The sequence below is a fragment of the Prunus persica genome, chromosome G6 (genome assembly GCF_000346465.2).
Source record: "Prunus persica cultivar Lovell chromosome G6, Prunus_persica_NCBIv2, whole genome shotgun sequence".
In the NCBI taxonomy this organism is placed as follows: Eukaryota; Viridiplantae; Streptophyta; class Magnoliopsida; order Rosales; family Rosaceae; genus Prunus; species Prunus persica.
In genome coordinates, this window is record NC_034014.1 from 21086260 (window position 1) to 21101354 (window position 15095).

At 38.3% G+C, this 15095-nt stretch overlaps 3 protein-coding genes across 3 annotated transcripts in view; 2 read left to right on the forward strand and 1 right to left on the reverse strand.

Annotated features, from left to right (window-relative positions):
- LOC18773861 lies at positions 2323–6215 on the forward strand. Its single transcript, XM_007208250.2, has 6 exons — positions 2323–2808; positions 2893–2990; positions 3437–4257; positions 5029–5158; positions 5400–5746; positions 5840–6215. The coding sequence occupies exons 1-6, from the start codon at positions 2496–2498 to the stop codon at positions 5961–5963; spliced, it is 1833 nt and encodes a 610-aa protein (XP_007208312.1). The 5' UTR covers positions 2323–2495; the 3' UTR covers positions 5964–6215.
- Positions 9115–10813, forward strand: LOC18773185 (UDP-glycosyltransferase 91A1). The gene has a single exon (XM_007205094.2). The coding sequence runs from the start codon at positions 9246–9248 to the stop codon at positions 10635–10637; it is 1392 nt and encodes a 463-aa protein (XP_007205156.1). The 5' UTR covers positions 9115–9245; the 3' UTR covers positions 10638–10813.
- Positions 11069–15095, reverse strand: part of LOC18773557 (putative UDP-rhamnose:rhamnosyltransferase 1) — a 36642-nt gene continuing 32615 nt past the window's right edge. The window contains exon 2 of the mRNA XM_007208524.2: positions 11069–11100. The gene's annotated coding sequence lies outside the window, so the exon portion shown is untranslated. The remainder of the gene's footprint in view (positions 11101–15095) is intronic.

Consider the following 15095-nt stretch of genomic DNA (forward strand, 5'->3'; position numbering starts at 1 on the left):
TAAGTTTGCTTTAGGTAGTGTGTCCATAGACGTTTGGCTTGAAGAGGGTCCTCCATGGATCAATGTGTTTCTTCAAGCTGATGCCAATAATCTAAAGTTGTCATGATCTTTTGTTTGTAGCCATTATGGAGCGTGTGGCACTTTTTTTCCTTCGTCCCAGGTTTTGTCCCAATGGGTTTTCCTGGGCAAGGTTTTAATGAGGCCACGTTTGTTTGCTCGAGTCTGTAACCTTCTACAATTTTAATGAACATTTACTACTTCAAAAAAAAAAAAAAAAGGAGTTGAGGGGCTAGAGCATATATTTTCTGAATTCAAGGACAAAAATGCGAATCGGGCAAGGAGATTCTTATCAAGACTGTGGCATTGTTGTGGAATGTTATGGAGTGGGCAAAAATTTGAGAGTTGGACAAAAATGTGGGGCTGGCAAGGAGATTCTTATCAAGATTGTGGCCCAGGCCCTCCCTCTCTATACCATGAGTTGTTACTTACTGCCTAAATCTCTCTGTGCTGATCTTCACAGGTTCCTTGCTGATTTTCGACAGGGTGGAGATGGAGGGGAACGGAAAATACATTGGCTAGCGTGGGATAGACTCTGTGCTCCTAAGGATGAGGGGGGTCTAGGGTTCCGAGACCTCTATGTTTTTAACCTTGCAATGCTAGCCAAACAAGGCTGGAGGTTACTTCAGTATCCGGACTCTCTCACTTCGAAGATTTTGAAAGCTAAGTATTTCCCAAATTATTCTTTTCCTGATGCGCCAGTTAAAGCCACTAGCTCTTTCACTTGGAAAAGTATTTATGTTGCTAGACCAATTCTTTTGCAGGGCTCTAGGTGGCAGGTTGGAAGTGGCGAGGGCATTGATATTTGGAAGGACTCGTGGGTGCCGTGGGCTATCACATTTCGTGTTATCACGCCAAAACCCGCCGGATGTACGTTATCTCAAGTCCAGGAGCTTATTCGACGGAACAGATGAACGTGGGATCTCCCTATCTTTGCTACGGTTTTTCTCCCCCCAGATATGGAGGTGATCCGCTCTATTCCACTGAGTATTCGCAGAACCGCTGATGCTCTAATATGGCACTTTTAAAAGTGCATATAAGCTGGCGCTTGCTGAACAGGGTATACGTACCGCTGCCTCTACCTCCTCTGGGAATGGCTTCAAAGCTGGGTGGACTACACTCTGGAAGGCTAGGGTGCAAGGAAAAATCAAATTATTTTGGTGGAAAGTCTGTAGAGGCATACTCCCTACCAAGGCTGCCCTCTCCAAGCGTAAGATCTCGCTAGAGACCTCCTGTGTCTTTTGCGGGGCTGAGTTGGAAACCACTATTCACATCCTACGGGACTGTCCATTTGCTCGTGGAGTGTGATTGAGTTCCTCCTTGTGCAAAACTGACGTGCAACCTCAGACGTGTGATTTGAATGATTGGTTTTTGCACTGTGCTGAACACCTCCCTGTGGCTGATTTCGACCTTTTCCTTTACACTGGCTAGGCCATTTGGCATGCAAGGAATGAGAATGTGTGGAACAGCCGGAAGTCCTCCCCGGACATTGTGAGCTCTGGTGTTGTTGCTCGATTGTCGGCCTTTTCGAGCGTCCATGTTCGACAAGGTGGTGGTCCTAAACCACCTACGATAGTCCCGAAGTGGACCAAACCACAGCCCGACTGTGTGAAGATCAACGTCGATGGCTCCTGGATCGCTAACACATCTGCAGGCGGTATATGAGTTGTGGCAAGGGATTCCGATGGGGCTTTCGTGGCAGGGAATGCATTACACGTAACTGATATTTTTTCGGCGGTCCAGGTCGAGGCTATGGCTGCTAGGGAATGTGCAGTCATGGCGGTGGAAAGGGGTTTCTCTAATTATGTCATTAAGAGCGATTCTCTCCAGATCATCACTGCTTTAAGGACTACCACTACTGATCGTTTTGCGATCGGCCTTATAGTGGAAGACACCAAAAGCTTACTGGTTCCGGTCACTGGAGAAGTTACTACCCATATTCGTCGTACTGCGAAGCTTGGCAGGAATATTGGTGTAGATCTCACTTGGTTTGAGGAACTACCAGATTTGATTGTTGATTTGTTATTTGAGGATTGTAACTAGGAGTTTTTTCCGGACATGGTCGGAGGGGGATGGGGGGGCACTCTACCGGAGGCAAGTCCCCTGCTCCTGCTTGAGGTCAAGCGAGTATGACTACTTGTTAACCTGACATTCGAGCCTATTGGTGTAGAGACACTCACCTAATTCCCAATAACTTAGCCCGTTTTCTTTTTTTGGACTTATTACGGTCCTTCATCAATAAATACTACAACTTTCGATAAAATAATAATAATAATAGGGTTGCGTAATGTAATTCACCTTTTTTATGGTTGAACTATTAAAAATTTTATTTAAAAATTCTTCCCAAAAACTTGACCCCCAAAATCCGAAAACCCAGAAATTGAATTCCCAGACAAAAATAAAAAATCCAAGTCGTCCCTCCTTCCTCCGTTCCCAAAATGGCTCTGCTTGGGGACGACGGTCGTGGCTACGAGCTCGCCTGTAAACTCGAGTCTTGCAACGTCTGGCGCTCGTGGCTCGGCGACTCCACGTACGCCAACTTCGCTCCCTTCCTCAACTCACCTTCAACCTGGGAAGCTTTCATGGACTCCAAATCTAGGGCTCACCTCCATCTCCAACTCCGCGCTCGAGCTCTTCTCTTCGACAAGGCCTGCGTCTCCCTCTTCCTCCGCCCCCATTCCAATTCCTCTTCTTCTTCCTCTTCCTCTTCCTCTTCCTCTTCGCTCGCTGTTTCCAAGCTTAATCCCTACTGTGAGTGTGTCTCAGTCTCTTAATTGCTTTCCTTTCTGCTTAGTTTTATGGTTTCTGATGGCTGCAATTTTTTCGTCGTTTCAGATTTGCAGTTGCACCCGGACGACGTCTACTTCACTCTAGAGAATTCGTCTCAAGACGGGGTTCAAGTTCAACAGCGTGACCCTTCGGTGTCGTCCAAGGTATGATTTTCCAGTTTTCATGGATTTCATTATGCATTTGAGTTCTGATATGAATGAGTTTTTTGAGTTATGCATTTTGTTTTTGGTTTTTTTGGTTTATTATAGTTGGTTACTGAGAATTCAATAAAATTGGGTTATAAACAAACAAGTCCTGAGATTTCATCTCCTGGAATTCTCTTGGGTGCATAACTGGTGAGCTTTTCTACATTTGGAAAATTGCCCCATTTCCGTTGGCTAAACCTTTTAAGTGGTGACCTCACATATATTGAATTCTTGAATCTAATATTCTTTTCCAACCTAGTGAATTTCATTTATAAATTGAACTGAACTACTGAATTCATAAACCTTTCATGGAAAAGTGTGGCCGGAAACTTGAGCAAAAAAATTTAAGCATAGAAACTGTGGAGGGTTGTTATATGATTATTAGTTTATGTCTGTGTTTGCAGATTCAATCAAAAGCAGCTTTTGGTGTTGGGTCAAGATATGGAGAATCTGAAATTGATAATAAACCATCAAGATTTAAAAATGACGAGCTGCCTGAAACATGGTATAATCAGTTTATGGAGAGATACAGAATTAGCAAACCGTATAGGTTGTCATCAGCTGATCGAGAATCAGAGAAACGTACACCAGAGGAGATGTCTGCTTATCTTAAGCTTCTTGAGAGGCATAAGAAAAGACGTCTAGCTTTCAAGGAAGACCAGTATATGGGATATGGAAATCCCATATTAGAAAATGTATCACACATGAATCCAAATTCTGTTTTAGATGGTAGTAACTCAGTTGATAGCGAAATATCTTTTTTCCCAGAAACAATGTTTACCTTCAACTGTGTTCCCGATAGTGCACTTCCACCCTTGAATAGAGAGGAAGACAACCAGAAAGTGGAATGTTATGGAGTTCTTGATATGTTGCCTCAGATTATGACTAGGAGTCCTGTTATGCTTGAGAGGCTTGGTATCAGGCCTGAATACCTTAGCATGGAACAAGGAGGAATCTTACATCGTGGAAAAAATGGCTCTGGAGGGAACAGAAAATGTCTTAGTAAGGAACAAGCGGCACAGTTATCTCAAACAGTAATAGCCAGGATGTTGACAAGTATTGGGTTTGAAAGTGCTACAGAAGTTCCAATTGATGTTTTCTCTCAGATGCTAAGCTGTCATATCAGTAAATTGGGTGGCAGCTTGAAAGTTCTTACTGATAGTTACAGAAAGCAGTGTTCGGCCATTGAACTACTGAAGATGTTCCTTCAAACGATAGGCTATAGGTGAGTTTTTGGATCTAAGGTGGTTTTTTCATTTTTGTTTTTGAAAGTGATCTTATCTGATTTTAGTTTCCTTATAAATTATTGTTGCATTGTTGGACTTGCACCTCGTAATTTAACTATAAGCTATTACTTAACCTGGTATGAATTTTTCCAAGTCAGAAGAAAAAGAAGAGGAAAATTATTGATCAACATTATTTGCACCGATTATGTTCTTACCATACATCATGCACTCATGATATTGGGTAGAGACCTACAAGTTGTGATTGCAATTTTCATGAATATAGTTTTACATTGTAACCTCTGAATTAATCATTAAATGAACTGTTGCTAGCTGATATGTAATAGCTGTATTGTATGTCGAATTGTTCTCATCAGGATTTTGGGGCCAAGCTTTACTCTTTCAGTGCTCTTCCTAACAGAGCATAGTTTCCCAGAGAGGGTGTATTCATTTCCACTTTAAGAGTATTCTCTTTGAGATTTTGATGCTGACACTCACCTTAGCAGTCAATAAATATGATTTGAGTCGAACTATCCTTATATCTTTTGAGCACTTGAGTGAAAGGCCACATTATGCATAACTTGAATGGGCTTGTCTGTAATGCTGACCAAGGGAAATAAAGGACGTTAGGTTTTGACTTCCAATTTTAAACTTCACTTCCATTATGAACATTGTATTGTGTTTGTGCAAGTGTATTCTTTTTAAATTAATAAGATTTAATAATGCAAGTTTCTAGTGTATCAATTACTTACGCGGCTTTTTTTCCTCGCAAGTAATTTTGGCCCTTTAATGGAGCAAGTCAAAGATGGCTCCAGGAATTTCCAACAAACTCAGCAGCAAATTCATGGAAGCCAGTCACAATTGCAGCCACAGCACCAGAATCCCATTCGACTACCCCAGCAAGTATGGTTAACTTCAATTGTTTCATTTATAATTGGTTACATTTTGATTTGGATTCTTGTAATAATTGATTTATGGATAGTTAATGGGTAACTTGTGGGAGCACATATCTTTTCTCCAGTTTGTGAAATAGCTTCTGAAGTTGATGAAGTTGTAGGGGTTTTGTACTTTCCAAAAGGGATGTTTGCGTAGTATGACATTATTAATAATGGTTTTTTTCTTACATTGTTTGGTGAACCTACAGACGTCTAGACAAATGCTTCCGCAGATGCAACAAGTTGCGCTTTCTAAAAATGTGCCTTTTCAGCAACAGCAGCCATTAGAAAGAATGCGAAGACGACAACCTTCGACTCCTCGTGCTGGTATGGATATGGATAAGGACAGGCCAATGGTACAGGTCAAGATTGAAGCCCCATCAGAGTTACCCATGGATGGTAATGCCTTCTATGGTTTGAACAACAGAAATCTCCAGATGCAGTTCAGGCAGCAGATCCCTGCAATGTCGAATCTTACAATGCCAAATGTCCATCCTCAGTCAGGCAATCAATTTAGACAGATGGCTTCTTTACAAATTCCTCAAATGCAAGCACAGTAAGGAAAAATCTGAAGGAAGAATAATAAAATTACAGATCATCCGTTTCAGTAATGCTTCACTGAATTTCTGGAACTTTCTCATGTGTGCAGGAACGCTGGTGTTCTTAGGGCTCCACCAGTGAAGGTGGAAGGATTCCAGGAGTTGATGGGTGGAGATGCTTCATCAAAACATGATTCAGACGAGAATAGGCTGACCTCTCCCATAAGTAAATAACAATCAGCATACACAACTTGTACGCTTGTTACCCGTTCTGACCCTCGCCGCACTGTCTCACATTTGTTGTAAAAACTTGCTAATTTTGTATGCTAACCCATGCTTGATGCATATATAGTTTGATGACACTAAATAGTTTCTTTTAGCTTTAACAATTTTATCAGGTCTTCAATAGTGTGTAATATATATATTTTTTAACACCATAAATCTGTTTAACTATTTTTATATCCATGAATTACCCTTCTTGCAAAATACCATACTGGTATCTTGTGTTGGAAGCTCATTGATTCGAATGTACAATGTTCTCTTAAGTAATGATTATAAAAGGAAAAAAAGAAAAGGGGCCGCACACATACTTCCATTTCTCATTAAGTAAATTTGTTTGAATCAAGTGTGGTTACAATTGGAGTAGGTCTAAGTTTGGATCCTTTTTTATTTCTTTTGTGAATTTATTTATTTTAGTGGAGAAGGAGGGGGTGGGGACCCCAAACAAAGCAAACTACTCATATAATAAAAACTCTTTCCCCTCCTTTTCCCCTTCTCTCTGTCTTGTTTATTATTATTATTATTATTTTTGAATAAAAGCGAAAGTCTAAAAATTTCAAGAGGAGATGAGTTTTTCAAACATACATTATCAATGTGCTATATGGATTCGAACATAAAATTACTAATTTGCGAATCAAATCATTTTTCATTGAGTTAGACCCCTGTCCACTCTCTGTGTCTTGTATTTGTTTTGGCACTTTTGTTGTTATTTGTTACATGAATGGACAGCAAAGATGCGCACTGTATGACACATGACTACAAATGGAAAGATGAACGTGTGCTACCCCTCACTGAATGCTTGCATTATTCAGTCTTATCTTATTGAGTGGTTGTTTTGCCTGGAAAGTGAAAATACAATAGTGATGTACGGTGTACTAAGCCTGATAGAATAGTTTACGTTATTGAGTGTCTCGTTTCTTTTCGTCCTTTTTGAGCGTGGGACTCTGTAATTTATTTATGGGAACCAATTCTTTTTGTCTTGAACTTTTTATTTGAAAAATGAGTTATTTTTGTAATAATTGATGGTTTATTTAGTAATCTTATGATTTAGGGTTTGGGTTGTCTCCTCTGCAAATTTGAGAAGGAAGAACATCTTCTCTTTTGTAGCTATGGAATATTCACCTTTATTTAGAGTCCGTTAAACGAACCCTAAAATTAATCGAGTACACCATACTACCAAACTATTTATTGAATTACTAATTTATCTTAATATAAAATGACCAAAAAGATATATTTAACACAACTTTATCTTCTTCATCCTCATATTCGAGCACACAACCAATCCTGACAACCAAACACACATCGACATGGCTTTTTCTACCTTCAGCGACGACAAAATAGTTGGATAAGACCTGCTAGATGAATACCCCGGGAGCACTTAGGTTTATAGTAAAAATTCTTATGTGTTCCTACCAAAAGCATTATTAACAGGGATGAATGACCTGACAAGGAGGGGTGGATATTTTATATGCCAATAGTTTGTCAAAGTTGGTGGTGTGTGAAATGCATTTTCTATTGGGAATTGGGTTTATGATTCAATAAAATTCAACCAATTTACGTTCGGTTCCAAGGCACTAGGTGAAGTTAGTTTGGGCTAAATATGAGTATTACTTTTGCGTTTAATATTGGGTTTTTGCTTAAGTGTAAACTGTCTGGTTAACGAGCGTATATCTTTTAACAACTAGGTTTTATGAGATGTGTTTTCTAGAGTGTATTAAGGTGTAATTAATTAATTTTACAGTTTGATTTAAATATTAGGATGTAATCAATTAATTTTAGAATTTGTTTAACAACATCCTTTATTTATCAGTATATTATTAAAAATTGAACTCAGGTCAGTTGATTTTTAAGTCCAACGAAAATAAATCAAGTCCAAATACCATTATTTAAAAAAAAAAACTTTGATCTGTGCTTGGCATAGTTCGACATTAAGTAGTAGCAGGTGGAACAATGATGCTTATTCACCCAAGGATTGGGTATTTCGCTGTGCAGAGCAACTAAGCTGTCATGACTTTGCAACTTTTCTCATGGTGGGTTGGGCAATTTGGGAAGCACGGAATGGATTGCTATGGAATAATAAGAAAAGTAGGCCTGAACAAGTCAGTTTGCATGCATCTCTGAGGCTACAGGATTTTTTGCGAGTTAATAATTGCTTGGGGTCTCAAAGTAGGCAAGGTCAAATAAAACAAATGTGGCAACCACCACATGAGAACAGTCTTAAAATAAATGTGGATGGTGCTTGGAAGCCAGGGACCACGGAGGGTGGCGTTGGTGTGGTTGTGAAAGACTCCACGGGCAAATTTGTGGCGGGTTGTGCAACTAAATTGACTAATATTTTCTCTGCGCCATAAGTAGAGGCCTTGGCTGCAAGAACAGGTACAATATTGGCGATGGAAAGGGGTTATCAAAATGTTGTCTTTGAAAGTGATGCTCTCCAGATCGTTACAGCACTTCGAAATCACTCCATAGATAGGTCCGTCATAGGACCTGTGGTGGAGGATACCAAGAGCTTGCTAACACAGATCACCGGGGAAGGTTTTACCCATATTCGTCGTACTGCTAATGGTGTAGCTCATCGTTTAGCTCGTTTTGCCTTGCATATTGGGGGTTCTTTATACTGGTTCGAGTAACCTCCTGATTTTATTTCTGATATATTGTACGAAGATTGTAATTCGTGACCAAGGAATTTCTTTTGCCCTTGATACGAGTTCAAACTTCTTGTATTACCTTTTTAACATCAATAATATTCTATCGCTTATTATTAAAAAAATAAAAATAAAAAAAACTTTGAAAGTGGTTTTTGTTTCCATGGGGTTAACTCCCTGTGTGCCATGAGAATCATTTGATTGTGAAATGAAACCAGAGTCATGCGAATTTTCAACACAAATCCCCCATTTTGCTTTGGGACCAGAGCTATCAATTTTGTCCGCTATGAAACATAACTGTGTGGCTCGTACTTTAACAGGTTTTTCTTGGCACGAGTGTTATTTATTTATTAGCTGGAGGATGGCCGACAAATATTAATTCTCCTCACTATTCAGAGGTGATAAATTTAATTTTCAAGAAAAAAGCTTGCTAAAAATATGTTTACTCTGCAAAAAAAAACAAAAACTTTAGAGGAGCAATTATTTGAGCCCTAATAATTGTACCTTGCTGGATGTATATATACAAGTAGGGCTAGGGATCTGACTCTACTCACAACTAGAATAAAAGCCCTAGATAGCATTATTAATCACCATGGATTCCAGTGATCAAAAGCTTCACATAGCAATGTTTCCATGGCTAGCCTTTGGCCATATGATCCCATACCTAGAGCTCGCCAAGCTCATTGCCCAAAAAGGCCACCAAATCTCCTTCATCTCCACTCCAAGAAACATCGAACGTCTCCCACAGCTCCCTCCGAATCTCTCGTCGTCGTTAATCACCTTCGTCAAGCTCCCGTTGCCCCGCGTAGATGACGACTTCCCAGAAGGCGCGGAGGCCACCACAGACGTATCGCAGAACAAAGTTATGAAGCTTAAGAAGGTATACGATGCTCTCCAACAACCACTTACTCATTTCCTAGAATCTTCCAACCCAGATTGGCTACTCTTCGATTTTGCAGCTTACTGGGCCCCAACTACTGCCCGTAACCTTGGCATACCATGTGCCTTCTTTAGCATATTCATCGGAGCATGCTTAGCTTTCCTCGGGCCCACTTCCCCGGAAATATCCCCGGATGATCGTAAGAACCCGGAGGATTACACCGTGCAGCCCAAGTGGGTCCCCTTCCCGTCCAATGTCGCGTTTCATTTGTTCGAAGTTCATCGAGTTTATCTCGACAGCACTACCGGCGACGAAAGCAATGTTTCAGATGTTTATCGGTTCATGGGGGGGATGAAGGGCTGTGATGTAATTGCAATAAGAGGTTGCATGGAATTTGACCTTAAATGGCTGCGTTTATTACAAGATATTCACCGAAAACCCATTTTACCGGTTGGTCAACTCCCCACTACAAACTATGAGGAGAATGATAGATGGGGGTCAATGAGAGAGTGGTTGGACCGGCAACTGAAAGCATCGGTTGTGTATGTGGCTTTTGGAAGTGAGGCCATGCCGAGCCAAGAGGAAATTACTACAATAGCCCTGGGGTTAGAGCTGTCTAAGCTGCCGTTTATTTGGGTGTTGAGAACCAATGTGGTTAAGTTGCCTGAGGGTTTTGAGAAGAGGATGGGAGGGCGTGGACTGGTTTGCAGGAGCTGGGCCCCGCAGTTGAAGATTTTGGGTCATGACTCGGTTGGGGTGTTCCTGAGTCACTCCGGTTGGAGCTCAGTGGTGGAGGCGTTGACTTTTGGTAGAGCTCTTGTGTTGTTGACCATGTCCAATGACCAAGGGTTGAATGCAAGGTTTTTGGAGGAGAGGAAGATTGTGTATTGCATTCCGAGGGACGAGGAAGACGGGTCGTTTACCAGCGACTCGGTGGCTGAGTCGCTCAAGTTGGTGATAGAGATGGAGGAGGGGAAGATTTACAGAGACAAGGCTGAGGAGTTGAAGCCGTTGTTTGGAGATAGAAAGAAGCAAGACGCGTACGTGCATAATTTTCTAGAATATCTTAAAGCTCATGTAGGAAATGCTTCCAAGAAGGTCTAGACTCTAGACTACCCAATGCTTCCAACAGGGTACATTATATGCATGTGATAATATCTCGTTGAGATGATACAAATATAATTAGTCGATGGATAAATTTGTATGAAAATACGTATCTCGTATTGTATTTAGTGGATGTACTTTTTGGCATGTGTATTTTAAATCATGAATTGAGAAAGTCAAAAATATGATAGAATGAATGGATATAAAATAAACTAGTCCTTCCTAATCAATCTAATTTCTTTATTAAAAAAAGAAGAAGCAGAATTGGATTAGTTTTTCAGTCATGTGAGTGATGATGTGTTAAAACATTACGAAGAGTTGGTGGGACTATTCTTCTTCTGACTAGTTGTTAGCAAAGTGTACAGTTAAAAATTCCCAAGCATGATCGTGGGCTGATGCATGTGACACGTAGTTTTGAATGGAGGGGAAGCTTTTCTTAAGTAATAGCATACATAATAATAGTAGTTGACCCAAAAAAAAAAAAGCATACATAATAATAGTTATAAAGAAAATTGAGAATTTATCAAAAATAGCCAAAACTTGATCTTTAATTTTAAAAATGTCAATTTTTGTAAAATATTTCAAATATAGTAAAAAATTTACTTAAATAGACACAAATGCCCTCAAATTTAAAACCCATATAAACCTAAAAAATAAACCTTATTAAATAAAACTTTGGAATATTTTTAACCCACGTTTGTACAGAAGAACAGAAGTTGAAATATATCATCCTATTTATTGATATTTTAATCAATTTAAATTTAGTCCCAATTCAAGCATCACCAAACATCGGTTAAGTGACAATTTCTGAGAATAGTTCAAGACAATCTTCCGTAACAAACGAGGCTGAAGGGACCAACTTGGCAAATGACTGAAAGACTTGTTGCTAGATCAATTGCCCAAGTCTGTTCGAATGACACCATTATTTTGTCTTCTCTAATGGATCAATCAGCCGAGTGTTCCCCACACGCATAAATACTGCATCGGCTTCTCAAAGAAGCTAATAAGTTTTAAAATTGGCAGTCCATCCCACATGTCACGTTGCCTTTTAAAAGCCACACAACCATATTTGTACAATTTGAGTGACGAAGTCAAAAGAATTTTCCACAGAAAAGAATTGATTTGTAGGCCAAAGAAAAATCAAATCATGATATAAGTCAATGTTCCCAACATTTTTCACTAAACAAATTATATCCTTGTTGCTGAGCTTGGTTGGATTTTACTTTTTGTTGTATTGTTGTTCCCTTTTGTGGTTTCTTAATAAAATTTAGGGTTTGTCCAATATAGATCCCTACCATTTTTATTTCCTAGACATATATCCATCATTCTATAAATCTATGTGTAAAACTCAATTTTAAACTTAAATGACCAGTAAGATATAAGAGGTCATAATATTCCTATATTTTTACATCGTTGCCATTAGACTTCATATTTTATTTATAATGTATTCGAAGCATTTCATTAACCGCCATAATTGTAATTAAAACTCCATATTAATACCTAAAATGCAAGTTAAATATAAAAGGGAAGTAAAAATCATAGAAGTTAGGCAAGGAAGTTTAAAGTGCAGTCATCTGCAGACAGAGGGCACTTTTATCTTGACGTGAATGGAAAAAGTCTGGCTTATGTTTCTTATGCTTCACAATTCAGATTCACTGTATACAATTTTCTGTTTAATTCACCAAAAAAAAGAAAAAAAAGTTGTTAGATGTCTACCCTATATGTAATATAATATAGTATGAAGAATAGACGAAGAAGAAACTGAATGAAGAATCAAGGAAGAACTGCACTCACTATTTGACTAGGACAGCAATACGTCTGCAAACATATGTACAAAGATTGGGCATTTGTGTCTATTTAGGTAAGTTTTTTTGAATATATTTAAAATATTTTACAAAAACTGACAATTTTTAAATTGAGGATCAAATTTTGGCTATTTTCGATAAATTCTCAAGAAAATTCTCTTTCGACAAGTTGATACTGTGCGATTCATGAATGCATTTCCAGTAGGTCAAAGATCGACAACAACATTTACTTTATGACAACTTTCTGAATTGGGAAAAGCTTCTAAAGTAGCATTCAAACCTCATGCATGTGCACATGGTTTTCCAAATACTCCACACATTTGTCCATGTATCTATTATGGAGGCCCTTATCTTTGAATACCTCACCATGTTCTTTGGCTCCATCTCTGTAAGCCTTCCCTTCCTCATCCACCACATCCAAATACTCCACACATTTGTCCATGTATGTTCAATTGAGAAAACTTAAATAGGGTGTACTTAGATTGTAGGGTCTGCTCAATTAAAATTTAAGGATTCGTTTAACAACATCCTTAAAATTGAACTCAGTTGATTTTTAAGAAAAAAAATATTTAGAGTATCCACAATGGTTGTTCAATAGTTCAATGCAATAGTTAAATAAATTGAACTTTTTTGGAATCCATTGAATTGAACTGTAGTTTTACTTGCAATGGTACAGTTCAATAACTTCAAATCAACAGTTATATCTACTTACACATTTTTTTACATACTCGAATAAAATAAAAGGGATAAATTTAATAAAACTAAAAATTGTACTATTGCACTATTCTCAAAGAGATCTTTAAAAAGAGAGTAATTTTTAATATATTTGAAAAAAAATTAATTGATGTATTTTTATATTGCATCAAACTAATGAACAACCATTGCGGATGCTCTTAACAACATAATGCATTAATTGCTGTACTTTTTTTTCCATTTTTTATTGGCATGTGGGTCCCATGATTGGGTTTATCACATAGCACCCTCTATTGCAATTGCATCTATTGAAATGAACTAAATCTCACACCATTACAAGTGAAATTTTACTGTTTTAGTTCAATTTCATGCAATAAAATTGCATTGATTTTAAGCATTATTGATGAGCATTCACAATTGGCTCCCTAAACCACCTCTTCAGACAAATTTTAAGGACGATTTAGAAAAATACAACTCCAACCATGCTCCCTATCCACCTCCTAAAATAGGAAGACCTTTAGAAGCTCATAAATCTGAGGAGAGAGAAAGGACTCCTAGTGGCTCCCTATAATTTAATGCTGCTTTATTTAATGAGTATTTCAAACCTTTAATTAATGTTTATTATTTTTTAATAGAGATGGACTAATTAAAAAAGAGTTATAGCATTTATAACTCTCTAAACTAGAGAACATGATTGTAGTTTAAATTTTATAGAGAGCTCCTAAAATAACATTTATATGTTTTTAGCTAAAATTTAGTTAAAAAATAGAGAGCATGATTGTGGATGCTCTTAATCATATGCTTACCATATAATGATTATTTCGACTGTTTATTGAAAATAACTTGTTGATTTATAAATTTGAAGAATTCAAGCAATGTTATAAATCAAAAGGAATTATGGAGAGAATTGAGAGAGAGAGAGAAATATTTTCTCTTCATTGAATGTGTGTTCTGAATGTATGTTTTGAGTAGGGAAGGGGGGAAGCCTTTTATAGGCATTTGGGGACTCCACTACTACATTATTTTACAACACTCCCCCTTGGAGACCACAAATGATACAGAATATGTCTCGTTAAAAACTTTGCCAGTAAAAACCCAGTGGGACAAAAACTGGTCAAAGGGAAAAAGAGTACATAATCATGTGTAACATAAAATTCTATGTATATTGACGCGCGTGCGACACTGCCTCGTTAAAACCTTGCCAGGAAAAACCCAGTGGGATAAAAACCTGGACGAAGGAAAAAGAGTACAATGTTTGAAGATCTTTATTGATAGCACGCTCCCCCTGATGCTTGGCAAAATATCTTTAAGTCATACTGTTGATCACCTTTTTGAATATCGTAGTTGACACTGCTTCTGTGAGTCAATCTTGAGCGACACTGCCTCATTAAAACCTTACCAGGAAAAACCCAGTGGGATAAAAACCTGGATGAAGGAAAAAGAGTACAGTGTATGAAGGTCTTTATTAAAATCATGCTCCCCCTGATGAATATATCCCCCTGAAAAATTTAGGACTAGCTTTTGTCCAGTAAGCGACCGTAAAAATTTTCATAGTATACCCTAAACCCTTGAGCGACACTGCCTCGTTAAAACCTTACCAGGAAAAACCCAATGGGATAAAAACCTGGATGAAGGAAAAAGAGTACAGTGTGGAGCTGAGCTCTATCTGGTCTAGTACACTTCTGGAAAAACATTTAAGGACCAACGGATAAGACTCTCTTAGTATAAGCAAGAATCTCGTTGGTATAATGCTCGATCGAGACAAATATTTCATGAATTCTGCAGAAGCTTTAATGTGTTGCAATCACATTATAATCAATGTACTCACTGAGGTAATTTATGCATATTAATATTGAGTACAAATTTTTGTGCTTCAAGCACATGTCCTTTGGGGACTTGCTTTATGCAATGTCAATCCTCTCAACGGATTTTGTTTAAAAAGGGATTAAACTTTATGACA